Source organism: Mchenga conophoros, linkage group LG5, assembly GCF_057382185.1.
Source record: "Mchenga conophoros isolate Kocher_MC1m ecotype Shallow Benthic linkage group LG5, M_conophoros_male_GT1.1, whole genome shotgun sequence".
NCBI classification, from domain to species: Eukaryota; Metazoa; Chordata; class Actinopteri; order Cichliformes; family Cichlidae; genus Mchenga; species Mchenga conophoros.
Window position 1 is genome coordinate 13,672,427 of NC_140530.1, and position 27,463 is coordinate 13,699,889.

The window sequence follows — 27,463 nt, forward strand, 5'->3', positions numbered from 1 at the left end:
ACATGAATTTGCACCAATAGAAAGCCACCCTTCTACAACGCAACCAATGAGATTTTTGCTTGTAAGAGAAAGGCGGGACATCTATTCCTTAGCAACGCTTGGCTCCCTGGGAGTGGTGGCGGTTGATTCAACATGGCGGCAGCAGCGAAAAGAAGTGAAAATTCGGGGATATTTTGGATGAATGGCGGTACGCTGACTTTTATCGAGCTACATTAGCCTTATCCAACACTTCACAGTTGTATATATCTTACAGGAAGACATAAAGCTTTTCGAAGTAGAGTTATAGTGTTACTTTTACGTCCGTACTAGAAAGTTGTTTTCTCTGAGGAAGTGAGAGAGCTTGTAGCTAATTATAGTTAAGATAAAGACTGCTCACCTAACCACTTATTTCAAGTTGATTTTGGATAGTTTGTTATTGATGATAACGGTATTCATGCTACCTCTTACACTGAGTTAGTCCTGCTAGGTCTCCCAATACAGAACAGAGCAAAAATAACACTGTAAAAGCCATCTGCAGCTGTTTAATTTGAGTGTCTCCATCCTCTTTTTGTTATGCCCACACAGTGTCAGATGATGAACGGCCTTTGGTGTTTATTCCTGGTGAGTCCAGTGATAAACAGTAAAACTTTATATAGAGTGGCTCTTATTGTTGTCTTCTTAACATCCTCAGGGGTGGACGGAGAAGTGACGTCTCAGGCCCCTTTTAACCTGAAACCACTCAGTACCAGTACATCCAAGAAAAGAGGCCACAAGATGGGAGTGAAGAGCACTTCTGACTGCAAAAAACAGGCCAAGCAAAGGAGAGAAGTCAAAAACCAAAGTGATCACTCAGGGGTTTATACTAAGGAGGACGTGTCTGTTCACCACAATGCTGCTGTGATGACACCTCAGACTTTTCTTCCGGTTTCACAGGTATCGTAGGATTTTTTCCCCCCATGCGGCTGAACTTTTTTGATTAAATGGCAATATGTAATGCACTGAATTTAAATTCGTATAGTGCTTTTTTTTTGTCTCAAATAAACCCACTGGCCACTTCATTAGTGACGCTTTGCTAGTATCAGGTTGAACACCCTTTTGACTTCTGAACTGCCTTAATTCTTTGTGGCATAAATTCAACAAGGGGCTAGAAAGATTCCTTAAAGATTTTTGTCCATATTGATGTATTAGCCAGTGGCGTCGTTAGGCCTATTTTAGGGGTGCTGAAGCCTCCCTAAAATATTCTTAAGCCCCCCTAAATAATTTGGTGGGTTTTTTTTTTTTTTTTTTTTTTTTTTTTTTTTTTTTTTTAACTTATTCGATTTTTTTTTTTACAGAACTTGCAGACAAATTCAATATAAAGATGCAGGAATATGAGTTTAAAGAAATAATAATATAAACCTGTCGCTATTCACACAAATATGATCATAACTCGGTTGGTCCCTTTCGCTTTACATTGTTAAGGTAGCGTCAGTGCTTCGTTATCCAATCCCTTCCAGTTGTTCACAGGGGACATCCACATGACTGAAAATCCAGTCCTCGTTTTCACTGCTACTTTACACTCCGCTCGTATACACCTGCAGAAACACTAGCGTGCATGTGGCAAACGGCAAGAAATCATGGATATACGCAAGTTTTTCAAGAAAGTAAGTCTTCATCACTGGCTGGTAGTAACAATTAGTTAGCTCCAGCTAACAGCAGAGAGTCCCATGTAAATAATGAACCAGGTGCTCCCCATTTTGTAAATAAAAACCTGGCTAGCGCACTAAGTTAAATTGTTAGCATAATGTTAATTTCTGTCACTCGTTTTAGCTCTGAAAAATCCAGCTGAGCTCATTCAGGTATGGTTATCATCAGTGGAAATAATAATAATCACTCCATCCCCATTAACCTGTAGGAGTCAGGGCAGAGAGGTGAGTCAAAGGATGGAGTCATTTGTGATGGAGACAGTCTGATTAGAATTTTATGGGACTCAATATGGATATGAAATATGAAACATTTCAGTCACGGTACAACATATAAGACCTGTTTAACTTGAGCTTTTATTTAGGAGAGTCAAGGTTAGAAAGTGGAGAGAGCAAAGAGAGAGATATGTATATAAGTCAAATTAGCCTGACTCACATATTTTTGAGGGTTCTATTTTAATATTACTTCAATTCAAGTAATTTAGTAATATTTTTCAGGGCTTTAAATTGCAACCATTTTAGTCACATGCGTGCTCAAAATATAATGTTTGTAACTTCAAAATATTTGGGAGCAACAAATTACTGTGGAGCGGGAGCAGAAGTCATGATATTAGCAATTTACATTACAATTCAGTATGTTTTAATGTATCTTGAAGGGTGAGGCAGAAGGAGTGGCTGAGGGAGAAAAAGGTCAACAGGCAAGTTCAAGTCAGAGAGAGCAAGGAGAGACAGAGGAGCTGCAGCAAATAGATCGAGAGGCAGAGGAAGATCAAGTTATTACAGAGAGAGGAGAGCAAACAGGCCAAGAGAGGGAAAATGATGAAGCAGCTGCAGCAACTCATTCTACTACAGGGTTTGATTTAGGTGACAAAGACACAGGGCCCAGACAGGTGAAGCTGAAGAGCTATCCACATGATACTTTTGGTACACAGAAGCGAGCATTTAACCACAGCTGGTTTGAAAAGCACAACTGGTTAGAATATTCAGTCAACCAGAATGCAGCTTTCTGCTTCCCATGTAGAGTGTTTGGCAAAAACATCAAACATGATAGTTTGGTCAGTAACGGTTGCAAGAACTGGAAGAAAGCTTTAGTCATCTTTGGCAAGCATGAGATGGCACAAACACATAAGGACAGTGTTGTTACATGGAAAAGCTACCAGGGAACTAGCAAACAGGGAAACGTTGCACAGATGATAGCAACTGCAAATGTGAGTGAGATAGTCGAAAGAAGAGAGTATCTCAGACGAATTGTTGCAGTCACCTCTATGTTAGGGAGACAGGGACTCCCTTTTCGTGGTCATGATGAAGGTGAAGACAGCCCAAACAGAGGGAATTTTCTTGCGTGCATGGAGCTTTTGAAGGAGTTTGATCCTTTTCTTCAAAAACATAATCCCCCATCAAATGCACAGTATATCTCACCAACATCCCAGAATGACATGATTGACTGTTGTGCCCAGGAAGTTACTAGTGTCATTGTATCTGAAATGACAAAGTCTAAAGTCTATTCCATCATGGTGGATGAGGCAAGGGATAAAAAGGCAGAGCAGTTAGCTGTTTGTGTCAGGTACGTGTCAGAGGGGGCAGTGAAGGAGCGTTTCCTTGCACTTGCAGAGATAAAATCATTTGATGCCCAGTCCATTGCAAATGAGATTCAGCAGCAGATCCAAAACTATGGTCTTGCAGAGCTTAAGTGTGTAGCACAAACATATGATGGTGCAGCCGTTATTAGTGGCTCCACTGGAGGTGTACAAGCACATTTTAGAAGGCTCCATCCTGAGGCTATCTATGTGCATTGTTATGCTCATCAACTCAACCTGGTTTTGTGCAATACTTGCAAGGCTGTCCCAGAGGCTGTGGAGCTTTTCAGCTTGTTGGAGTGTGTGTATTCTTTCTTCAGCACCTCCCTAGTCAATCATCATAAGTTCATGGAGACTCAGGCAAAGCTTGGATTGACAAAAACTGAGCTTGTGCAACTTTCAAACACTCGCTGGGCATGTCAGTTGCGATCAATCAGTGCAGTTCTTGAGACATTGCCTGCCATTTTGGAGTGCCTATCTGCAATTGGATCCCCCATAGCTGTTGGTCTCAGAGCAAAGCTCTACAAGTTCTCAGCAGTCTATGCACTACTGATGTTTCAGTTGATTCTGTCTGTAACCGAAGGACTCCACAAATTCCTGCAGAAAGAGACTTTAGACCTGGCAGAAGCTTTTATCTGCAAACAAGCTGTGTGTGACACACTTAAGGGCAAACACTCAGATGCATTTGCTACAGAGCTGTATGAGAAAACCAAGGCCCTGTGTAACACCCACAGTATCCCTGAACCAGGTGCCAAGACAAGGCACAAACAGAGGAAAATGGAGGATTTTGTCCTGGAGGCAACTGTGGGTTCACGCACTGAATTGAACAACTCAGACACATTGAAAAGAGAGTTACTTTTCCCTTGTGTGGATCGGATGGTTGGCGAGCTTGATCAAAGATTTTGCAGTGTAGATGCAGGGCTGCTAAAAGGCGTCCAGGCATGCAGTCCTAAATCTGAGAACTTCTTGAGTGAACCACAGTTGAATGAACTTGCAAAGCACTACAGACTTGACCTGAAAAAAGAGGAGGTTCTGGTGGCCAGAAACTTTCTTACCCGGAAAACAGAGGCTGGATGTCCACCCAAAAATATGTTGTCTGTGTACAACCTCCTTGATTCAGACATGTTTCCCTCTCTGAAGGCAACCATCCAAGTTGCCCTAACAGTGCCTGTCAGCAGCTGCTCGTGCGAACGGTCCTTTAGTGCACTGCGTCGGCTGCACTCCTGGCTGCGTCAAACAATGGGTCAGAAAAGACTTCACAGTCTTGCAGTCATGTCTATTGAAAAAGACACGCTTCAGCATCTGAGTCACAACAGAGTGATTGACCGATTTGCCACTCTTAAAAACAGACGTCATTCTTTGATGCTTCCACCCACCAAGTAACTGGTGATTGCAGCCAGAAAAATGTACTTTTTTATTTTCAGTTTTTTTCTTGTTATTGATGCAGCAAACACATTTCCTCTGTTTTTTTGTTGTACTGTATTATAAAGCAGACTGAAATAAAACAATAGATCTATTGGTGGCCTAGGATGTTTAATCTGTCCAAAAAAGTAGGAAAACAATTTCTCAGTCTTTGTTTTCTGTTTGTGAAATTTTGTGCTCATTCACTACGTTCGTTCATGTCGTGTGCATCTCTTGGGGGCTAAGCCCCCCCCTGTCCTTAAAACCTAGTGACACCCCTGGTATTAGCATCACACAGTTGCTTCAAATTTGCCACTTGCACATCAATATTGTCAATCTCCAGGTTCGCCAAAACCCAAAGGTGCTCTTTTGCATTGTGAGCTGGTGACTTTTGGGGCTATTTGAGTAGTGAACTCCTCATCATGTTCATGAAATCAGTTTGAGATTATTTGAGCTTTGTGACATGTCATGTGACAGAAGATAGTACACTGGTCATAAAAAGATGGACATGGTTAATACTCAGGTAGACTTTAGTGTTACACCAAAGCCATCATGCTAATACAATGCAGGATGGATTCATTCTTTAATGTTATTTACTCCAAATTCTCAGACTACCATCTGGATACCACAGAAGAAATCAATACTCATTAGACCAAGCAATGTTTTTAAATCTTCTATTGTCCAATCTGATGGTTTGAAATGAAGCAGGTCAACTAGACCAGCGGTCCCCAACCTTTTTTGTGCCACGGACCGGTTTACGCCCAACAATATTTTCACGGACTGGCCTTTAAGGTGTCGCGGATAAATACAACAAAATATAACTAGTACTGGTACCGAAAAAAGAAGATTTATTCATAACACATGTGAAAAGACCCAGGAAAACCAAGTTAACAATAAAAACGATAACAAAATAACGCTGAAAACTGATAAAAACCCTGAAAACCATACTTTTCACACCTGAGCCTCAACTCTCGCGGCCCGGTACCAAACGACTCACGGACCGGTCCGAGGCCCGGGGATTGGGGACCGCTGAACTAGACTACATGAATTGCTGTCATATGATTGGCTGAACCTAACAAACAGATGAATTTGTTAAATATAGTGGCCAGTGAGTGTATATAGAAACAGTACTGCTACTCTTTATTATTAAATCTGTATGTTTAACTCTTACTCTCATATTCTTAAAGGTAATTTCTGAAGTCAGCAAAGCAAAGAGTGAGGTCTGTCTGAAAGACCTTTGTCCTGAAGATAAGCGACGAATTGCAAATCTCATTGAAGAACTGGCTAGGTATCCAACGTTATTATCTTTTATGAATTTAACAATTTATAGTGATGGAAATTAAAATGTATTTTATTAACTCCTCATATGTTTTCCTTCTTTTTTTATTTTATTTTTAAATTGTCTTTTGTTTCCCTGTTCTCTAGAGTGAGCGAGGAGAAAGAAGAGTCGGTGCGGCGTCTGAAAGATGAACAGGGAAATTTTGAATGCAAGATTCAGCAGCTAGAGCAACAGAACCAAATCATAGCACAGGAAAGGGAAAGTATCCTTTCAAAGCAAGCAGACAGCTGCAATGTATAATGCCCTGCTTTTCCTAATGAACCATATGAAGTGAAATTTTTTTTTTTTTAAGTGAAATGATAAGGCTGTGGATGCTCTTTTGAGAGCTGCATTGGGTTATGTTTATAATCAGTGAAAGCAGATCTGCTCATCTTGTTCTGTTTGAATGTTTGTCAGACAACTTGACCTTCTTTAATGATGTTTGTTTAAACTATTTTGGAACATGCATCTTCACGTGATAAGGCTGCTGCAAAGACACCAAAAAGGAGTTATTGTGCTAAAGCTGATGTTTAAAAAACCCCAAAAGTAAAATGTATTTAAGAAAAGACATTTCATAAAGCCAACACCTTGTGGCTCATTATGGTATTTACTGTATATGATTGTATTGTGTGTGCTGTTCAAAAAGAAAGTCTGCAGGGGGCAGTGTTGTCTCAGGCAAGGCTATTTACAGTCTTTGGACAAGAACCTTCAATCTGATACAAAAGGCAGAGAAGTAGAGCAGATGAATTTATATTACTTGATGTCTGCTGCAGTTGTCTTTTGCGAGTGCTTGTAGCTTATCCGCTGTTGTGTACAGAATCAATTTCATGGTTGGAGCCGTGCCCTAAACCATCTAAATCATCTTATCATCCAAAGATGAATTTTCATATTCACAGAGAAGACCACAGTATTTGCTTTTTACCGTGTTTTTTTGTCACCCTCCCATACTATTCAGTGTTAGAGAATATCTCTCAGTTTCTCCTGTAGAAAATGAGATCAGACAGGTCAACAGCTGATTCTTGTTGGTCTAACATGTCTAACGGTGCTAGAGTTGTAATGCTACACCCCAATCTGCTGTCTTCATAACAATTCTGCTCAGGTCAAACTAGAGTATGGCCAGCAGTCAATTTAGGTTAAAAACACTGCGAAATATGAAGAGTAATTGACCCGGCTGGTAAATTGCACGATTGGCAACGGCGGCAGGGAAAATTAGGAAAGCACAACTCAATTAAAGGCACTTTGGCTTGGAGACTTGGCATTTACACCAAACTTCTAAACTCCATTAAAAAGGTATTTGAGAGGAAAAAGTGTTCGGATCCAAGCACCTCCGGGGGGGAGAACGTAGTCTTTTAAAGTGTGTGCAAGAGTCACGAAGGCTCTTCTCAGGCAGAAGGTTTCGGCACTTCTCCGAAAGGTTAAGGAGACACCAAAGGCAAACACACTGAATGAGAGTCTTGTCAAGTCTAATTCCATTACGCCTTAGCTTATCTTATCTCACCAAGATTCAGGGATGTCAGGGGTATAAAGAATGTAGGACTATACCTTAGCCCCAAGCCAACTAGGATGAGAAGGAAAAGTACCCTTGATATTTGGGATGTTCAGCTGACATTTGGAGCTGACTGGCACACAGGGCTGAATTTGTGTTTCAGATAGAAAGGATGCTTTTTTACTTCAGGGCATGTTGGCACGAGCACAAGTCAAGGTGGCGTTAGTAACATGGTATACTGTTTTACTTTCTGTATCCAGAACAAGGCACAGCAGGTGCTACATGTAATGCCACTTATTGAGCTGAAACAATTGGAGGGAATCCTGAGGCCATGGAGAGAGGGACACAACAGTTCTGCTGCGTGTTACTAAAATGGCATTTGATAGAGGAATGCATTGGCATTGGCATTCCTCTATCACAGGAGTGCTAAATCCATTTCTGGCCTTAAAGGTTTTGATGTGTGACATTTACAATGCGGAAATCTAATTTTATCAAGTGTGCTTTTTGTGATAAGCATACATCAAATGCTTGCTTTTGGATAAATTCAAATTTGTTATGTTTTAGGGGTTATGATGATTTTTGGTCTTGTTGTTGTGTAACTCACCTTTTATTCTTGGAAGTAGTGCAGTAGTCCTTTACAATAAATTACTACCTACCAGTGGGTAAATACGACAGCTTTATATTTGAATATATAGCCATTCTTTCTGCAGGAGTATAATAAAAGTGAATGGAACCAGTTGTGAGCCTAATGTAAAATAAATAATGCTTAATAAATGTAATATTTTTTTTATGGACCTTGTGTGTTTTAAGCTTTGGTAGGTGTGCCATTTGACATATTCCATAGCCACCAGCCAGTTTGTACTGATGCCAGGTCGTGCATCTGTGCCTCAGAACTGCTATTGCTTTAGAGTTCTGATCAATGAGTCTCGAAGATGCCTGAGAATGGTTTCCTTCATCTTCACTCTTGGAAATTTCCAGACATTTTCTAAAATAACTGTAAGATGATGTGTGGAGTTGTGTATTGGTTTATTGTGAGATTTGGCATTCATGTCTCTTTTTCAGATTCAGCAGGATTGAAGCAGTAATGTAAACCGTCTCCTTCTATTAATTCCCCGCCATTTCTTCCTTACACACATTCATACTCTCACACATATTCACACATCCGTCTCCGCCCCCATACCTCTCACATTCCAGCTCAGGCTCAATCTGTTTGGCACACTGTGCTAAAGCAGGTTTTAAAATATTCCCCCCTCCTGTGCAAATTTGTTCCACCTTGAAGTGGATTTCATTATTTCATTTGAGCCTCGGCCTGACAGGGAAGTGAATCATTTTGACAGACCCCGTCTGAAGCCTCTTCAACCCAAGCCCTTGATTCGGAGTATTTTTGGAGCAGGGGGGAGGAGTAAGTCATTGTTGGCACGTTGCAGCTCTGATGTAAACTAGGGGCTTGCTGAGAGCTTGGCCCCCATTGGCTGATGTCCAAGGCTGTAGAGGAAGCATGTTTAGTGTAGCGACTGGCTGAGAAGTGGAATCTTATCAGTGTTGCGCCACTCGGTTCAGATTACCTAGCACTTGCTATCCAGGGACTGCATTACCCTGTCAACACATTAACACATGTTATGTTCATCTATGCACTGGGATGATATGATGCTGCAGCCTGCTTGGGTGTTCAGCACAGATGGACTTTGCTTGTGTGTTTTAGATTGCGTGTGGTCTCTGCTTTGTATGCCGACATAAAGTGGGAATTGCCTTATATTGTGGTAAAATATGCATTTAAAAGAAAAACAAACCCTGAACACACCACACATTACCTTGGATTTCAGTGAGGTTTAGTTGTATAAGCATGTTCACTATCTCCCCTTTAGGACTTTTATTCATGCTGCATAAATAGACCTCCCAACACAGGTTTACATGATGTGATGTCCTTGTGATGTCCTTAAGTTCTGTGTATGGAACTGCTTCCATGGAGATCAGTGAGGCGGTAGAGGAGCCCTAGTTAGACGGAGGGTTCAATCAAAACATTTCCTCGCATTTTTCTAGTGTTTATGGAAGCTGTTGCATTGCTTTTGTCTGGTGTCTGGTCCTCAATTCAAAGTCGTCACCGCTCTCTTCTCTTTCCCTGTGTCTCATTTCCACAGCCTGATTGAAGTCTTCTAACAACCAAAGTGTTTTCTTATGGAGTGTTCTGCCAACTATTCCTTCAATAAGACTCTTCTTTGAACTTTGATTTTCTCTTTAAAATGAGGGTTTCTTTTCCAAATGGATGCTGAGAAACTCATCAGCTGGGGGAGCAGGGGCACCATCATAAAAAGATATGGCCTAGAGGAACACACTTTATGGTCAGCTTGGGTGGGAGTGTGTGTACTACTTGCTTTATTGTAGTGTTTGTGTGCGGGCTGTTTACAGTGCAGGTGGGGAATTTGTGCTCTCGTGTCTTGCTGTTTTTATGTTTGTACTAGAGAGTCAGATTGACAATGATTATTGAATGTGTGCGAGTATGTCTGTGTGCAGTCTCTCCATTCTCATGCTCATTATCTTTGTATGTGCGGGTGTGGTGTGGTGCTGCCACTGTCATTAGTGGGGCTCCTGAGGCGCAGCAGTAGTCCCGCTCCAGATTAGTTTTCTTGTGTCTGCCAGCTCTCTGTCTGGCAGATAGCCTGGCGTGGCATTGCCCAGCTCAGCTCAAAACAGCTTGGCCCTGCCCAGATGGTGAAAGCTCTGTGCCACAACAACAACTTTGATTTTGCTGGACTCTTCCCTGTCTCTGTTTTCAGCTTTGCCTTTTCTCTACTTTTCTGGTCCAATGTGTAATTGATTACGGAAACAAGGTTTTAATTCAGATTGTCGATCTAAATCCAGCATCTTCAAAGTAGCACAGGAGAAACTTTTCTTTTACTAAAACTACTTCTCAGCAAAAATTGAACTCATCAAAGAGCTACACGTTAGGGATTTGTAAGATTTATTTATTTATTTTGAATGAAAATGAAAACTCCTTCCTATTTGAATCAAATAGTGAAGCCAGAATTTCTTTCAGTCACACAATTTGATGGAACTCACTGCATGATTTCTCAGCCAAATCTGGGGTGGTGGTTATGTTTTACTCTAAGGGTTTCTTTTGTTTCAGTTTAGCTGTTGTTCTACTTTGTTAGTTACTTAACCCTTGGTCCTCCAGGTCTGCAGCAGCAGTACAAAGAGTGCCAGGAGCTGCTTGGGCTCTACCAACAATACATTTCTCAGCAACAGGCAAAGCTCAATCAGTCCATTGCCCAGCTTAGCCAGCCATCAAGTCACAGTAAGGTAAGATATGGGATAACATGGTTGTGTGTGTGTTATAGGTTATATGTACACACATTTCCTTTTATGTTTCTATTGCAATGGAAAATGCACAATAAAATGACAGCCATTCTCCTATGGGAGCCACATTCAGGCAATAGCCCTGTTTGCCATCAGTCACATACAAAAAAATCCAGTGGAAACACATGCAAGAGGCATTGTTCCATGGCCAAGTGCCATAATAATTTATAACAAATCACTACAGTCCACAGTCACTACCTCAATATGACTACAACCTAGTAAAAACTCTCTCAAGGTGACACTTTAAAGGCGAAGATGCCTCTCTGGCTGCAGCCTCTGTATGAATGGATGACTTGGCCAACCTCATTGTCCGCAGTGGCTCTGAATAATGTGTGTTTGCCTGCTCTCTGACCCTCAGCAAATTAGTCAGTCTCTTTCTCAGTCTACTATAAAATGGGCTTTTCTCCTTATGTTTATCTCATAATGTTCATGATCTTTGCTCACCTGTCACTTGTGTTTAGTTGAAAAACACAGGTTTATCCCTTTTATATTATAGCTATACAAGGTCCATGGTGAAATCACCACTTTAGCACAAGAGGATCATCAGTGTCATCATCATATCATTTTCATTACCAGTGTCTACAGAGCATGTGCTCACCTACTACCTTTTATATGAACTGTTCTTTGGTATCTCTTAACTCAGTACACAGCCACAGTAATTATGTGCACAAATGCAAGGAAGTAGACCAAAAAAGATGCCTTGGGTCGCAGCAGCTCACATAGAGTGCAAGTGAAATGTGAGTTCTTGTGAAATTGCTCTTGCAAGCAAATGGGGAGCTTTTACGGCACATAGTAACGCGAGCAAATTAGGTTGCTAAGCGAGGCCTAATTCCGTATTGGTAAATTTCAGCTTTGCAGCCAGCTCTAAATTAAAGTTTTATGGAGCAGTCGAATGTTTTGGCTGAAAAACTCCCATCAGTTTTTCAGAGGCTTCCTTAATGGGCCAAAATACATTAATTGTCCTCTTTGTTCTCTGTCCAGGTGCACAGTAGTGAGGAACTCCCCAATAGGACATCTACAAGCAGAGCTAATAGCTCACTCTTTGATGGCTCATACCTCAGTCACGCTGCTACTGGAGGACCACAAGCTCGAGCATACAGGAATGGTTATGGAAGAAGAGGAGCAGTACGGACATTTAGGAGCACTGCTTGTCTTTCTTGTGATGGACCGTTAAGTCCAACTCATGGGCCAGTAATACAGCATAATTGTCAAAAAATAGAGTGCAGGGGCCCACACTCATCCCACAGATGTGAGTGTTGTGAATGCAGGGATCAAGGCACTGTCTGTGGAACACAGCAGCAAAGAATTCACAGTTCCTCTCGTCTGAGCCACCATGATACCTTTAACCAAGATGAGTGTAAAAGGTACAGTATTCAGCCATACCAGCATTACTTTCCTTTTTTCATGTTGAAAATTTTAGCAAGGCACAAAGGAGATGGCATGTAACATGCATTTGCACATAGGCTCCATAGTGGGAATATCATGGACTCTGGGGCCAAGGAAGCTCTGACCAGGCCTCTGCTGGGTCAGGAGGACTGGGAGGAGAAGAGGCACCAGCTGCTGCTGCAGAAGATGCAGTTAGAGATGGAGAGAGAGAGGCTGCATGCACGCCTGGCAGAGCAGGAGGAAAGGCTCCAGAGACAGAATCAGCAACTACAGCAGTCACATCTTGATTACAAAAGGTAGAACGGTATTTGCTGTTGACGGTAGTTACTTTGGTACATCCATTACGTGTCTGCAATCCTTGGTCTTTTCATATTTTGTGTCATCCTCTGTACTTCAGTTTATACCATTGCAGACTATTTTAACTTGCTATATCTGTGTTAGATTTCAACCAGCTACTCAAGCTGAGGTCAGCTCCTCTAATACTAGGAGTGATGTTACAGAAGTGCAGAATCCTTCGCACCAAGATATACCCTCCAGGTAAAGCAAATTTTGGCATATACAGATATTGCACACCAACCAGACACATGTGAAAGGAACATTAATGCATTTTGTATGTTGTCTACAGTGTGTGTGATGATGCAGGAGTACATCCTGGAGGACAGAGCTTGCATGAAAAGCATCCAGAAACTGTACCTAATCCTCTGAACAATGGCAGTGGTAAGCTTGTATTATCAATTAATCAATAAAGTGTTTGCACAGTTTAGCTTGAGACAGGGGAACAGTTTAGCTTGAAATACATATTTTAGCACTCTCATGTATCACTAAAATACCTTGTTAAATTTTTAATAATAAAAACGCAAATATATCCTTTTCTTGACCTCAGAATATTTAAAACAGCCCACAAAGGACATGGCCACATCTCCTGCTGAATCACCTGCAAGCCTGAGGAAGCACACATCAGTATCTGCAATCCAAAAGACTCCAGACACCAGGTAACAAACATCAATAAACAATTTAATAAACATTTATTGTAATAGTTTGTAAGTTCATTAAAGTGCTGTACAATGTTTATAAGAGTGGTCCATTTTTAGCAATTATATTGGATAATGTAGTTCTCAGAAGAACAGTCTGTGTGGTTGAAATATTTATGTTAATGTGTTAAAGTGTTACAGTGTCCAGCATAATATTTCTCCCCTATACTACACAAGAAATACAAAATTTTATGTCATAAAGGTAAATCGATCAAATATTAAGTAACTAAAGGTTTAAAGTAAATGTAGTGGAGTAAATGCTATACCCCTTTTTAGACTCGCCCATGATTTGTGTATCGCTGGGCTGGGGTAGCTGCTGTCTGCTCCAGCAATCATTACAAAAAGTCAGCCAAATTTAAAGATTGTGGCAAACTAAACAAGCAGTTCATTTGCATATCTTGACAGCTTTCATTTGAACAATTTCTTAGTTTGTTTGTGCTGCTGTTGTGTAAAATGCACCAGTGGTGGGTTGGAGCAGCTGAAAAGTAGCTTTTCTTCACATTTAATCTAACTGAACATTTGGTGTGTTGTAGGACTTATTGGTATACTAACTGTAAGAAAAAACACTTCTCATATGTGAGAGTATATGATCACTGAAAAAGCCTTCACTGACCCCAACAGGCCAGCAGTTAGCCAGTCAGGGTCCCCAACATACTTTATTATTATTATTATTATTATTATTATTATTATTATTATGTATTTATTTATTAACTGACCCGTCGCCATCAGGCCACCAGTTATGGTGAATCTTGTGCCAGCAGATTTGTGATTTAAAAACATATATGAAAAATCAACACAGTTCAAACATCTGAAGGATGTAAGAAGTCATGAATCTGTGTTTATCTAAAATTCTGAACTGAGGGTCCTCGGGTTAAGGAATGTTTTCCACAAGGATTTATGGGTGAAATAAAGGTAGCAGCTTAGAAACTAGGTGATAAATTGGAGTGTTTTATTAGTGGTCTGTGGCAGCGAGTGTCTTTTCCTCCTGTTTCCAACAAAAAGATTACAGCAGATTTAGAATATAAGTATTTAATGTTTTTTTCCTGGGCTTGCTGTTGCTGCAGTGTTTGTGGTTAAATGATGACTTTTCTTAGTCTAGCTAACTTTTCGAGCTGCGAGAAGCTAATTGAAGCTTTTTACTGGGCTAGCTAGTGCTGCGGCCAGCCTGTCAGGAGACATGCTGCGTTCCATTAGTCGTCCTAGCAGGGATCCTGCAGCAGGTGTAATTGAACAGACTTCTGGATTACCCCCCCCCCCCGTCCGCTCAGCCACAGAAATGAGACGAAGAAAGCAGAAGTGAGGGAGAGATGTTAAAAGTGTGTTTGAGGGTGAGAGCATTGGATAAAGTGAAAAAATGGGAAGCGAGGAAAGGTAGAGCAGGTTCAGATGGATAGTAGTGGAAACAGTGAGAAAGATGTAAGAAGGGGGGAGAGGGGATTTGAAGATAGGGATGAATCACTGAGTGCAAGCATTTCCTAAAAATGCAAAGGACTCTGTACATGGAATAGTAATTAACCTGACTGTGTGTTGTCTTAATGCGTGTGCAATGTGCATGTTCAGTTGGACTCCAAGGCCGCAGTGGAATTAAATGCAAAAAAAATATCAGATGCTAAAAAATAATTTGTGATTCTGCACAGCTTTCCTTTAAAGCCATTATTATTTCCACACTGGAGCAATTCTTTTCTGTAATGTCAGATTTCCTCTACCTTGTTGTAAATGCAGTGGTAGATAGCAGATACACTAGCTGTGAGACAGCCTCCCCCTCCTTGTTTTGAAGGATAGTTCTTCAAAACACCTTGAAGTTTCCAACTTCTGACGATTAACTCTTAAATAAAGCAGCGCCTGGTCCAAGTTGAACTGTGAGCTCTAGCAGATGCCCATTAATTCCAGCAGGGGATCTGGAGTATCAGATCTTATTACCATTCATTTTCACCTCCAAAGCCTATTAAAATTGTTCTACTCTTAGATACACAATGTCTTCTTTCTTTTTTTTTTTTTGTGCCAGTAATGAGGAAGTCTGTGTCTCAGATGCCTTTTGTGGTTTTCTTGCAACATGTTTTTTTCATGTGCATCTTTTCAGATATTTATAATCCTTTGGTAATCCACTGAATCGTATTAGACATATGTCTACCTTAGCTGGTGTTCAAAATACCGAGAATAAAAATAGTTGTAAAATAATTCAGTGAATGAAGTGAAGGCAATATGTTGTTGCTCTGAGCTCATCAGAAACCTGTCAGAGCGGCCTGACTTTAGCAGATCAGTAATGTGTGGTTTGGTGCTAGTTTTCAAAAATACTTATTTTCATCTGTGTGTGTGTGTGTGTGTGTGGGGGGGGAAATCTTTTATAGCTTTGGTTAGTGAATCATGGGAACAACCACATCAAGTTTTGATATTTGAGGTTGTTTAAAGAAAGAATGGCTTTATTATCACTATTAAACTTGTTTTATTTAAATATCTTTAAAGATAAAACAAACAAACAAAACAAAACCAAACAAAAAAATCTTACTGAAAAATTCCCCATGTTACCTGAAGCGTTCTCCTTCACTTGGCAACAAAATAGCTCTTGTAACCATCTAATCTTAACCAATTCGATGTTGATGTGCAAATCACACAACCAAACTGAGGTTAACATTAAGTGACCTTTTTAATCCTTTCATGAATCCTGTGCTAGTTAGTAATGAGACAGTTCCAGCGCACGCCGCCCATCTCATCTTGATCCTTCCTGCCATTGCCCGCCTGCTATTGATTGGCTGGGAAATTGACATGCGGGATATACACAGTGGCCATTATAGGTTTTTTATCTTACTGTTTGGACTGCAAATGAAAAGAGGCGCCGGGGCGAGACGGCTATCTTTAATGAAAGAGAAAAGCCAAACAAGCAGTGAAAGTTATGAGTGGGAAGGAGGTGGTGAGTAGCATATGCTGAAGAAGTTTTCTGAAAATTTTTATCTGGCCTCATGGAGCTAGAAAAGAGAAACAGAAGCTCTGTAACTGATAAATTGGGGAAAATAAAGTCCAGTAGTTGTGTTTTTTATTTTTATTTTTTTATTGTACTCTGAAGACTTCTTGGTGTACGAGTTTGAAGCATTTAAAAAGTATTTGAAAGCAGAGCAGCGCACATCTACTGTTTCACAGTAGTCATTATAACACGTTTTTAAATTTCAAAATCAAGATTAAACTTTGTCCGAGTCTCCTTTCTGTTACATTTCCTGTCCTAAGGATAAAAGTACTAAATGCTTTATGTTGACAACGTGATGTCTTCAGATGCTCTCAAAATGACCCGACATTCCAGGTCCAAGACCTTATTTTTCTCTTTTTAAAAAAAAAAAACAGTGACAGAAACGTGTGTTGCTGCTACTGCTGTCCATGTATTTTATCTGTAAGCACACAGTAAAAATGATTCTGCCAGGACTCCCTTGGGAGATATAAATATCCATCATCAATTCACAACTTTACTTCATGCAAACTGGAGCCAAGAAATGAAGTTCTTTGTCGCACCGTATACCCCCTCTGAAAATCTATTGGCATTCTTCTCTTTGGCCTTCATGCAATCTCTGTGCCAGCAGCCCTCCCTCGCCCTACCCATTGCCACCCCCCAATACTGCTGCCCAAACTATACCCCCTACCCCCCGCACTACCCTTGTTATAGATTGTGACCGCCGGTAAGTGATGCATTATTCATTACCAACATGTCGTTTGTTGATGGATGGCTGTTTGAGAGCCCTGTCCGTTAAATAAATCAACAAATAAAAATGCAAATTCTCACATTTCGAGCGAAGCAACCCAGCCAAAGTCCCTCCCCCACATTCCCTCTCTGCCTCCATCTCTATCCACAAAGCAGCAGTCATTTCCAGACTCTCTCTTACAAGCGGGCACATACACACTCCTTCTCACTCATGCTCTCAGACTTTCTCCTCTTTTCTCCTTTGCTGTTGACAGGCAGGAGACCAAATGAGGAAGACAGATTTACTTAGTTGAGCTTCTTTTCTTGTTTTTTTTTCTTTCTTCCCCCAATCAAATCCCTTTGCTCAAACATGTACATACATGAATTCATGTTGCTAAAGCAAAATATAGCCCTTTAAAAGCCTTATCGGCTATTGATATGTGAAGCCTGAAGTTAGTTTGAAAACATGACATATCAAGGTCCATAGTTACGTGTTGAGGAACATAAATGCACCCTGATTGGAAGTTTCACCACTGCGTCTGTGTGCTGACCACCCGCATGCATATCAACAAGTACATCCCAAGGATCGGCCTTACCTGGGAGAGCTGTGTGCAGAGCCGCGCAATGCAAATCGATGCGGCTTTAAACGAGCAGAGAATTATGTTAGCAACATCAGTCGAGCGTGCTTTAAAGAATTCATGTTTTGTATCTGGAATGGCCGTCGTTCGACTGTGTATACACTGAATAATTTATCAAACCAGCCAGACTGAGGGATTGAATCTCTATTAGCTTAATCTCCCCTGTTTTGGTTTATTTATTTCACCGCACATTCCCCTCATTTCTATTCCAGGGGAGAAGGCACTGGGTTCTCTCCCCCTTGTTCTCTCACACCTGCAAGAAACTGTGTTTTTCTGCTGGGACGCCCCAGTGGTTTGGACTTGTTAACGCTGCTTGTTAGGGTTCAGTAGGCACTTCACCAAGAAAGATTTGTTAACACTTGTATGAAAATATTTTTTGTTCACCTTTCAGTTGTTAACACAGACCACAAGAAAGCAAAACTCTCACCCAAGTGTTTTGTTTTTTTTTTGCTTTGTTTTTAGCTCTAACTGGCTGTTGCTTTGTACATTTGTGATGTCAGTCTCTCAGCTTGCTCTGTTTATGTGCCCTCATAGTTAAGCAGAATGTAACTGGCAGGCTTTCTGTGTGCATTCCTCTGCTACAATGAAACCACAGTGAGAAAGCTCATTTAAAGTGTTTCCTCTGTACAGGGCTCATAAATGTAGCCTGTGTCAATTCAACCTTTGAAACAAGCTGTGGAGGCTAAAAAAGCAAAATGGGGGGGCGGGGGCTAGAAACCTAACCTAAAGTTTTTCTTTTTTTTCAGGTTGGACTTTTCTCTGGTTGAGTTATTGGATATCTTTAGTCCTGTTTCTGCACCTGAGCAATGCAAGACAACCACTCAAAGAGCCAGAGCATTGCAACACAGACCGGCTCATACTGCCCCCAAATCAGTGAGCCGAACCATGCTTACCCCTGGTGGACCTCGTCCTCAGAGCACTCAGCAAGACCTGGAAGAAAGCAAAATACTAGAAGATATTTTCTTCATTTGCTGACGAAAAAAATGAGGAGCATGAAAAAGATTCAGTCAGCTGTGTCCATTTTTTTTTTTTTTTTTAATGTTTTTCATTTAACTTTTTATTGGTTTTCTAAAATCAGAATCAATGTCACACGGTTTGCATAGATTGTGATATTGGTAGAATTTTTTTTAAATACTAATAAATGTTTATTTTTCAAGCCTCGTTTGTAAAAAATTGCCAATATGACATAATTTTCCACTGTGCATCTGGCTAAAGGATGCAAATTTTATAAATCTCTGATTTACTGGAAATATTATACATAGTCGGTTCCATACACATGTGACAACTATCCTGTAGCAGACAGCTGTTGCCATTGTGTAAACCCCAAAGTAACCAGGGGAATCTTATATCAAGAAGTTACCAATCAGCAGTAATTATGACACAACACAGAGTATTTTATTCTAGACTGTGCTTTATTATTGGGCTAAGCTGAGACGCATCATTCATTTAGAATTACAAAAGAAGAGTCCAGGGGACCAGAGAATGGTGCAGTCTGGAGAGACGGGGGCGGGAGCCTAAAGCGTGCTGCCCATCAGAAGCTTGGCTCATCAGGAACCTGGCAAAGCTTAATATGCAACATTCATCACCCCCCTCCATATGTGCTGAAATTGGGAAATAGATTTCCAGAACACTTTGAAAACCACATGAAGTAAAATGTGATTCTAGCAACACTACTGAGCTTTAGAAATAAAAATCACTGATAACAGCACCGAAAAAAAAATGATAGGAACTCAAATTTCTTTTGGATGAAATAGTGCAGTTTTCATTGAATTTAGTTCTCGGTAGAACACGTGAGTTGAACAAGATCAGAGCTCTGTTGAACAAAATGAAGCACAATGGGGAGAATAGGAAGGGAAGGGAATACAGTTTTCAAAAGTTGTTTACAATAAACCAGACATTAGTTCATTAAATATTAGCAGCAACTTATACTGACCTCAAGGCGTCTCTTCTGATTGAACAGTTGATTTAAGATGTGTTTAACTAGGGATTACTATTTCCCCCACTTTGCTTAACGGTGGCATTTTATTTTGAAACGATCTTTTAACAAAGCTTTTCCTTTTTTTTTTTTTTTTAAATGAACAGAACAGTATGCATTTATAATTACAAATATACATAAGGCTTTAGTGTTGTACTGCATTGTTGTGAGTAGTTTGCAAGCCACAGGAAAAATGTAGAAGCAGTCTTAGTAGTGGTTAAACTTCCAATACTTGAGCGGTAAGATGTGTCGCGATTCAAGGTTAACGCTTGCAAGAAAACAGATCAGTGTCAGTAATGAGAGCTCAGATCTTGGCTCAAACAGCACAAATAAATAAACAAATAAATAAACAGACAATGAAATAAATAATTCAAATCTGTCTTTGACATCACTTGGTCAAAAGGAGCGTTTTTCTCCGTCATCAAAGAAGTTCTGAAGGCATGGTCCTGCAGACAGGAACAATGATCATCTGTGGACCACAACAGTGGCCCATGCATGTCATATAAAAACTATTTGGTCACGTACCAACTCATAAAAAAATAATGCCATGAAAGCATGCTTATCATTTCAGACATGACTTATAAATAAATATCTAAACAAACAGATAAATGAATAGAACCCATTAAAGTATTTCTTTTTTGTTTTATTTTTTATAAAATAGGTCAATGTGTGTCTAAGCTCTAACTGAGGTCAATGCTCTCCCTGACTGTATTCTGGATAAATGCCTTGGTCAGGTCCTACAGTTTGTACCGTATCCTAGCGAATATTTTTTTTTGTACCTGGTTTTAATGAGCATTATCATGTTTTCATTCATATATTTTTTTTTAAGTATTTAAATTACTTTATCCAGTCCTTGTAGATAGAAGTAAAAGTCCTATAAAATATGCAAACCTATGTACAGAGGAAAACAGAGCAAAAAAAGAAACAATTTACAGTATATTCATCAGTTTATGTATATATTTATATATATATATTTATATTCAAACTTCCTCTGTTTCTTGTTTTTGAACCACTAAACTTTGTTTTTCACTTTTCTCATGTAAACTTGCAGCTTAAAGTTGGAGCAAATGAAGATGAGGTGGTTGGCATTTGAGTTCTCGCACATCTTTCTGCGTCTGCTTACTTCGTTCGCCGTGGGAAAAAAATGACTGATTGCTCAAACAAATCATACGAGAAGCACAGACTGTGATGGCAGTTTTTTTTCTTTCTAATTTTCTCAGAGCAGCGGGGCAGTCAAAAAAGGGCACACAGTGCTGCGATCAGGGACACCAGACATATGATATTTTGCCTCGGATGTTATTGTTAGACAGAGACAGGTCAGGTTGATGAGCTAGAGGTTTCGTACTAATCCACCAAAGTTAGTGGAAGAAAAGAACAAAAAAAGAGATCTCGATGGTCATCTGGTTTAACTGTATGCCACGCTCAGGAGATTGTTAAGTGGCACACACACAAACAGAGGCATTCTGGGATGTGCACTGGTGTCTTTTAGACTCACTGGATTTGGAAGGTAAATGTTAAATTATTCAAACTGCTAAAAAGGTTAAACAGAGACACTGGGGAAATGGCATAATGAGAAGTTTATAGGAAAACTAGTAACAGCACCCAACAGGAAGCATAGTCTTCCAAAGTGTCATATAGCCTTATAAATATTCATATATATAAATATTCATTGAGTAATCTCCACCAGCTCAATAAGTGTTGAATGCAGGGTCTAATAAATCCAAGTCTGTTGACCTTTTTCAGGTTTATAGTAGGTGTTTATACCATTTTTGTAGACTATTATGAGAAACTACGCTAAAGCAATATGAAACCAGCCTCGGTGATACAGCAGGCGTAATGGGTAAATGGTTTTTCACACTTATTGCTTCATTTTACAGTTTCATTAGAGCTTTTATCTTTATATATATATGTATATATATATATATATATATATATATATATATATATATATATATATATATATTATGTATATATATATATATATATATATATACATAATTGCATGAAGACTTAACGTAAGGCAATATAACAATTTCTAAAAGATATGCTTCATGTCAAGTATAAATCCTTTTTTTTTCTGTTCAAAGGGAAGCCAGCTCTATGACATATTCATCAATATCACATCTCCTTCACAGCCATTAACCCTCTCAGGCTCAAACTAAGTTTTTGTTGCTAATGCACAAAAGAATACCTGCAGTGGTACTTCTGAGTAAAAATACCTCATAAAATATGTATGTGGGGTAATCAGGTTGTTAGCTTTTAAGTGTTACAAATCTGCAACGCCTGCCTTGAGAGGGTTAAAATCCTCCTCGGTCCAGTAAGCTCAGTCGCATCCCTTATCAAGCCACATTGTGCCCATTTCAGCCCTGATTTTTACCCTTTATTACCTTCCAACTAGTGGAACTTAGTCTCAGGTGCCTTGCACACAACTTGAAAAGTTAGTGCCTGTGCTAGAAGGTTACCTAATGCCCGCTTTTGTTTGAAGTTTGAAGTGGTATCGCATGAATCTACATTAGACCTAAATGCTTTCCCCCCCCCCAAAGACAATGATGGACCAACAGTGCTTGGACAATTTTTGTTATATTTAACATGCACTGAAGCTCTCTACGCAGCTGAAAAAATGATATGGATCAGGCTGTAGTTTTGACATCATAATAGCGCGCTGGCTACTTGCAGTAGTGTGTGTGTGTTCAGTTTTTTTTTCTTTGTTTTCTGAGAGCACAGTGCTTGATGGCAGATTCTGCAGGTGACAAGGCACACCTTGACATGGTGACAGCCCATACGCTACATGCACTTTACTGAATGCAAAAGAGAGCAAGGGTTGTGAGACATTTTCATTTTGGTTCAAGTTTCAAAGAGAAGTTTGTGTGTGTATGCATGTGTGCGTGTGTGTGTGTGTGTGTGTAAGCTCAAAAGATATGTTTGGAATAGAGTCGAAGATAATTGTCCTTTTCCTCTAAAATCATCTAGCCTGATTCTCTTAAAGCCTGCTACTGAGATTGGCTTTTTGCATTTTCAGATAATATGTACACCATATGTGTTTCATCACACATGAATCTTTTTAGCAATATATTGTGTGTCAGCATATAGGTAATCAGAGAAAGGAATGCCTGCAGTTTTGGGAGCTGCCAGATTTGCGATTCTTCCCAAGCAGAGCAATGCTTCAAACTCCAGCTAAAATCTACAAAAAAATTACAGCTCAACATAGTCAGTAGCCGTTCTATATACAGACACACATATATAAAATATGTGCATATAAATACATATATTTGTGATTAATATCTATTTATCCATATATACTGTATATATGAATACATTTGCTTGAATGCCTGTTATACATATATATGTACTGCAAATATAAACAAGTTCATATATTTCAAACATTTCTGATGTTATTCTATCTATGAGGTTAGGATGTCAAGTTAAAAAAGATAAGGCTGTGATACAGAGCAGCCCCTCCCATGCACTCGCCATCCCTCCCGAGACAAAATGAGAAGAGAAAAAAATAAACATTTTGAGTAATTGTAAACTAGCGAAGTGAGAGACCCCATTTGGTCATCTGAAATAGTTTTGCCTGTATTCAAAAAGCATATCAGCAATATATATGTATATATACATGTGTTGTATATATTCGTAATGTACACTTCTTTTAAGTGCAACTCCCCAGCCACGCTGGCTGACAGAGATGCAGTGGTCCGAGTATATTAGAGCTACAAGTCCTCAGCAATAAAAATGTTTGGTCTTTTGGTCCCTAAAACAACTAAGGAATGATGGATAAGACTCCCTGGAGACTGTTGCTATGGCGCTCCTCGGCAACGGTATCCCCTGGAAACGGACAGGCACTCCGAGCTAAAGATGGCCATCCCAAATCGAAGCCAATCTGTGTCGTGAAAATGTCACATTCCTACTTAAGTTCTCTCTCAGAGAATTTGTCCCTTCTTGTTTCAAATCTTAAAAATTGGTCTTCAAAACTCAATTGCTCCACACTATCTTAATGAAAGATCTCCTACGGCAATCCGCTATTATGTTTTTTGTTTGTGGTTTTTTTTGTGGTTGTTTTTTTTTTTTTTTTTTTTTGTTATTATTTTTTTTTTTTTTCAAAGTTTTGTTCTTGTTGGACTTTTGACATCCGTATTCCTTTCAAGAGTTCAGCGGGGTTGGTCATTGTAAGGAGGTTTGATGTAGTTTCTTTTACTTTTTTCTCCTCCTTTCTTTGTTCAAGTAAAAGTTTTTGTGGTCCAGAAAAGGTAGCTGTCATTCAAGCAGGGTTTTGTGGGGAAAGAAGTGTGTATATGTGTGCAGAAGAGGGGAAAAAAAGTCCTGGGGCTAACCAGGCTGGTACAAATTCACTCTGAGTTCCAAAGTTGTAGTACATCCAAAAAGGAGGTGTCCTTGACTCGGTCATCGCTCTCTCTCTCTCTCCTCTGTTTTCTGAAGCAGCCTCAGTGGTCCAGATGTTGAGTTTGCACTCAGTGGTGGGTAGCAAATAATCAACAGCTCAACAAAACCTGAAAAGCACAGAAGAAAAAGGGACTGTTTGAGTAAAGGAATGTGTGGAGAAACAACACAAGGTTTCACGTTTTGCACCTCAATGCATTGATGCTTGCACTTTTCCACAGGATAGCCACTGGCTCGAGCTTTTCTGCAGATTGCTTAGGTTCCTAGAAGTATCCCACGAAAACTGCACTTTGATACCAGCAGCTGTGGGGTTTGAAGGTGTGTCTAGCTTTGCGGTTCATTTGTGCACTTGCTTGGATCTGATTTAGATAATTGAATGAGACAGCTAGGTCGCTTGCCGTTGAACTTTCATTACACATTTCTACATTATACCGGAAAACAAGAAAAATGACGGAGAGATATTTGCTTTGATTTTTAAATTAATTTTTCTTTGGAAGCAATGACGTCACCAGTGTTGTGTGTTCCTTCTCTGTTGATTTTTGCTGTATTTACATGCAGATGGAGCGGTGCAGAATACTTAACAGGACACCTGCCTCTCTAAAGCGTCTTAGCCAGCACTAAGACTCTAAGTCCTGGTGTGGATAAACAAAGATCATTTTGCTGAGACAATTTTCAAAACAAACCAGTGCTCATCCTGCAGTGAATTAATCTGGCTTCCTGGCTGCAGCTCCGTTGTTATCTTCTACGCGATGAAACAAATTTTTCGTTTCTATTAAAAAACAAACTCTTCAATCCTGTTTTTGAAATGGTGAAGGGATTCTAATCGAGACACACCTTACCGTGTCATTAGATGTTAAATAAGAGTACTCTAGCTTGCTGTTGTGCCAACAGTGTGTTATTATTCTATTTTATTCTATTTTTATTTTTTTAGATGATAATACCAATAGTAAAGCTGGTGATGCAAGTCGAAAAGCAGCTCGCTAATCAGTTGAGAGCGTAATGATGCTCTGGGAAAAAAAAAAAAAGGAAATCAGAAGATGTTTTCTCCAACATTCAGTTTAAAAAAATCATTTTACATATCAAAAGGAGTGGCGGCACACATTTGATGACAAATTCATATGAGATTGCTCTTCCACCTGCAGTGATTTGCCTCAGGACACTGTCTGGTATGGTTCAGTTAGTTTGTGAGTGGGTGATAAGTTGCCCTTGAATGAAGTCATCAGTAGTGAATGAACGACACAGCCTAAACTCTCCATCACACAGATGAAGGGAGGAGACAAAGAGGAACAGCACAATTACCTGCCTGAGGGGTAATAAATGCCTCTCTCTTGGAAGCACTTTCTTCCCTGTGCAACATGCTGAACCATTTACCAATTATCTTTTACCTACGAGGTAACATACAGGGTCATTTACTGTAAAGTCGTTCTGCAAATAGAGGAGGCTACTTTTTTCGGCCAGCCTGGAAGCTGACATCAAAACAAGGTTTCACTTTCAGTATAGATAGACACGTCTTATGGTTCACAATTACATTTAACATCTTATATTCTCAATATGTTTTAACTAGTCTGCTTTGCCCCCTGTGTGTGTGGGACATTTCCGTTAGCGCTGTGCATCACAGCACTCTTGTTTTCAGCGAATGATGCACGGAGCTAAGAGTGTTTTCCGCCGAAGAAGGCGATGTGAGTGACACTTGTTTGCCCAAGAACACACGGCGCTCTGGCGAGAGTGTTGTTAGGTGTGTGTGCTGCACGTGAGGCACTGTAACACAGCTGTCAGCAGGTTAAAGCTGCAGGAGTTTTAGACAATGCAGTCGCTGCTGAAATTCCCTGAAATGTCACGTTTCACTCTCAGCTTGTCTTGGGAAATATCTGCATGTGACTAATGATAACAAAAAAAAAAATCATTATTGTCATCTTCAATAAAGGGTAAGACAACAGCTGCAAAATTTCCTCTTGTTCTTTAGCAGGAAAAACGATTTAATCATTTCACTGTTCAATGAAAACATGAGCATGCTCAGTGAGTGCTTTCATGCACAACAGTGAACACAATTGGGGATTAAAACGAAGAGTTTCTCAACGAGGCTGAATCAGAGGATCACAAGATACTGAAAAAGCTGAAAACTGATGTTGATGCTTCTGCATTAAAAGCATTTTGTGTAGTGGAAATCATTACTACTGTACAAGTATACCAGTGCATCATCCAAAAACGTTTTGACTATCATGTAAAGATAAAAAACAAACAAAACATTTTTAACATGAAGAGGAATAGTCCTTGAATCAAAATCTCTAATTGTCCTGCATGGATGCTGCATTCTCTGAGGTAAATAGTAGAAGTGTAAAAGCATCTCAGATGGTATAGGTTTGTAAATGCTTTTGTACATCACATGGATAACTTGAACATCTGAGACTTGGTGGTAGTGAATGTTACAAAGAGGTTTTGAAGCAACATATGCTGCCATTCAATTGTCTTTTTGAGATAAGGCCTTGTTTACATCCTCATTCTGCGGGTATTACAACAGCGTTGCTTCATATTAAGAGCAGCTATAACTACCTGTATACAGTCTAGGCCTGTCAGTTCTTTTTTCAAAAATTTATGAAACAAAAGACAGTGGATTCTTGGGCAGAAAATCCTTTAACAAGGAAGACTGGGGAAGATTTTGCTCTCTATAGGTGAACATTTGGTCTCATTGGTTCCCAAACCCTTACAGAGTGCTGTTAAGAGAAGAGGTGATGCAATGCAGTGGTAAACATACCATGCTTCTAACTGTTTTTTGTGTGTTGCTGGCATCAAATTCAACACAAGCACATTTTTTTTAAACAAAATGTTTCAACTTTAATATCTCATAGGCTCTCTTTATACAATTTTTATATTTTATACAATTCAATGTATTGGTTACATTATTTTTATTTATTTATTTAGGTTTGTAGTCATGGTCCTGGGAGGATTGTGGGAATGTCAACACCTGGTTTTGTTTGGTGAGTGTTTGCCAGTATAATTTGCAATAGCTGTGCATGCACTCAAGAAACCACCTGTGAAACTAAACTGACAACAGGTGTTCCTCAAGGAGTCAACACTGATGCCTAACCTGTCTTTCCCTGTGTTCGACAGCTGCCCCGGCCGCCAGGGTGGCGGTGGCTGGCTGGGGCGCGGGCTAGTAGGGACGGTTGGCATCCTTTGGCCTCTTCAGTTGCACCTTGAGTCTTTTCATGCCGATCTGGAAGCCATTCATTGACTGGATGGCAGCTTGGGCACTACCTGGGTTGTCGAAACTTACAAACCCTGGGGGAAAGGCCAAAAGAGAGAGAAAGAGAAAGGAGGAGATATTGTTATATGAAGAAGCAAGAGCAGTTTGGGACACTAAAAACATGGAATGTGAAGATGAGTTCATTAAGATCCAATAGTCATTTACAGGTGTGTATGATATGAAAACTGGAACGATAATGAAAACCTTTAATCAGCACATAAAACTAAAAAACAGTTACCATTCATGAAACAACTAGTTGTAAGCGTAAATCTAATATAGTGTGATTATTAAAAAAAAAGCACATTAAACTAACATCACACAGATGTGTAA

General features: G+C 39.8%; 3 protein-coding genes across 14 annotated transcripts in view; 2 read left to right on the top strand and 1 right to left on the bottom strand.

The window, feature by feature from the left end:
* Positions 1 to 79: 79 nt before the first annotated feature.
* kiaa1328 (KIAA1328 ortholog) lies at positions 80 to 18,516 on the top strand. Of its 2 annotated transcripts, XM_085273450.1 has the most exons (12): positions 80 to 187; positions 565 to 600; positions 671 to 912; positions 5,827 to 5,927; positions 6,065 to 6,180; positions 10,616 to 10,740; positions 11,779 to 12,161; positions 12,261 to 12,479; positions 12,625 to 12,720; positions 12,809 to 12,900; positions 13,067 to 13,175; positions 18,263 to 18,516. In XM_085273450.1, the coding sequence occupies exons 1-12, from the start codon at positions 133 to 135 to the stop codon at positions 18,489 to 18,491; spliced, it is 1,803 nt and encodes a 600-aa protein (XP_085129576.1). In that variant the 5' UTR covers positions 80 to 132; the 3' UTR covers positions 18,492 to 18,516. The 2 variants fall into 2 exon arrangements, with proteins under 2 accessions (XP_085129576.1, XP_085129577.1); XM_085273451.1 differs by lacking the exon at positions 565 to 600 and having other exon boundaries at positions 96 to 187.
* Positions 1,930 to 4,927, top strand: LOC146573955 (zinc finger MYM-type protein 1-like). The gene has a single exon (XM_085273449.1). It carries the CDS (start codon positions 2,774 to 2,776, stop codon positions 4,619 to 4,621), a length of 1,848 nt encoding a protein of 615 aa, XP_085129575.1. The 5' UTR covers positions 1,930 to 2,773; the 3' UTR covers positions 4,622 to 4,927.
* Positions 18,517 to 23,050: 4,534 nt separating the features above from the next.
* The window catches only part of celf4 (CUGBP, Elav-like family member 4), a 90,697-nt gene continuing 86,284 nt past the window's right edge, over positions 23,051 to 27,463 (bottom strand). For all 11 annotated transcript variants that reach the window (XM_085273462.1, XM_085273455.1, XM_085273460.1 and 8 more), the window contains 2 exons: positions 26,975 to 27,168; positions 23,051 to 23,999 (listed from right to left, as the gene is read on the bottom strand). In XM_085273462.1, the coding sequence (XP_085129588.1) occupies positions 27,041 to 27,168 (128 nt within the window). In that variant the 3' untranslated portion in view covers positions 23,051 to 23,999; positions 26,975 to 27,040. The remainder of the gene's footprint in view (positions 24,000 to 26,974; positions 27,169 to 27,463) is intronic.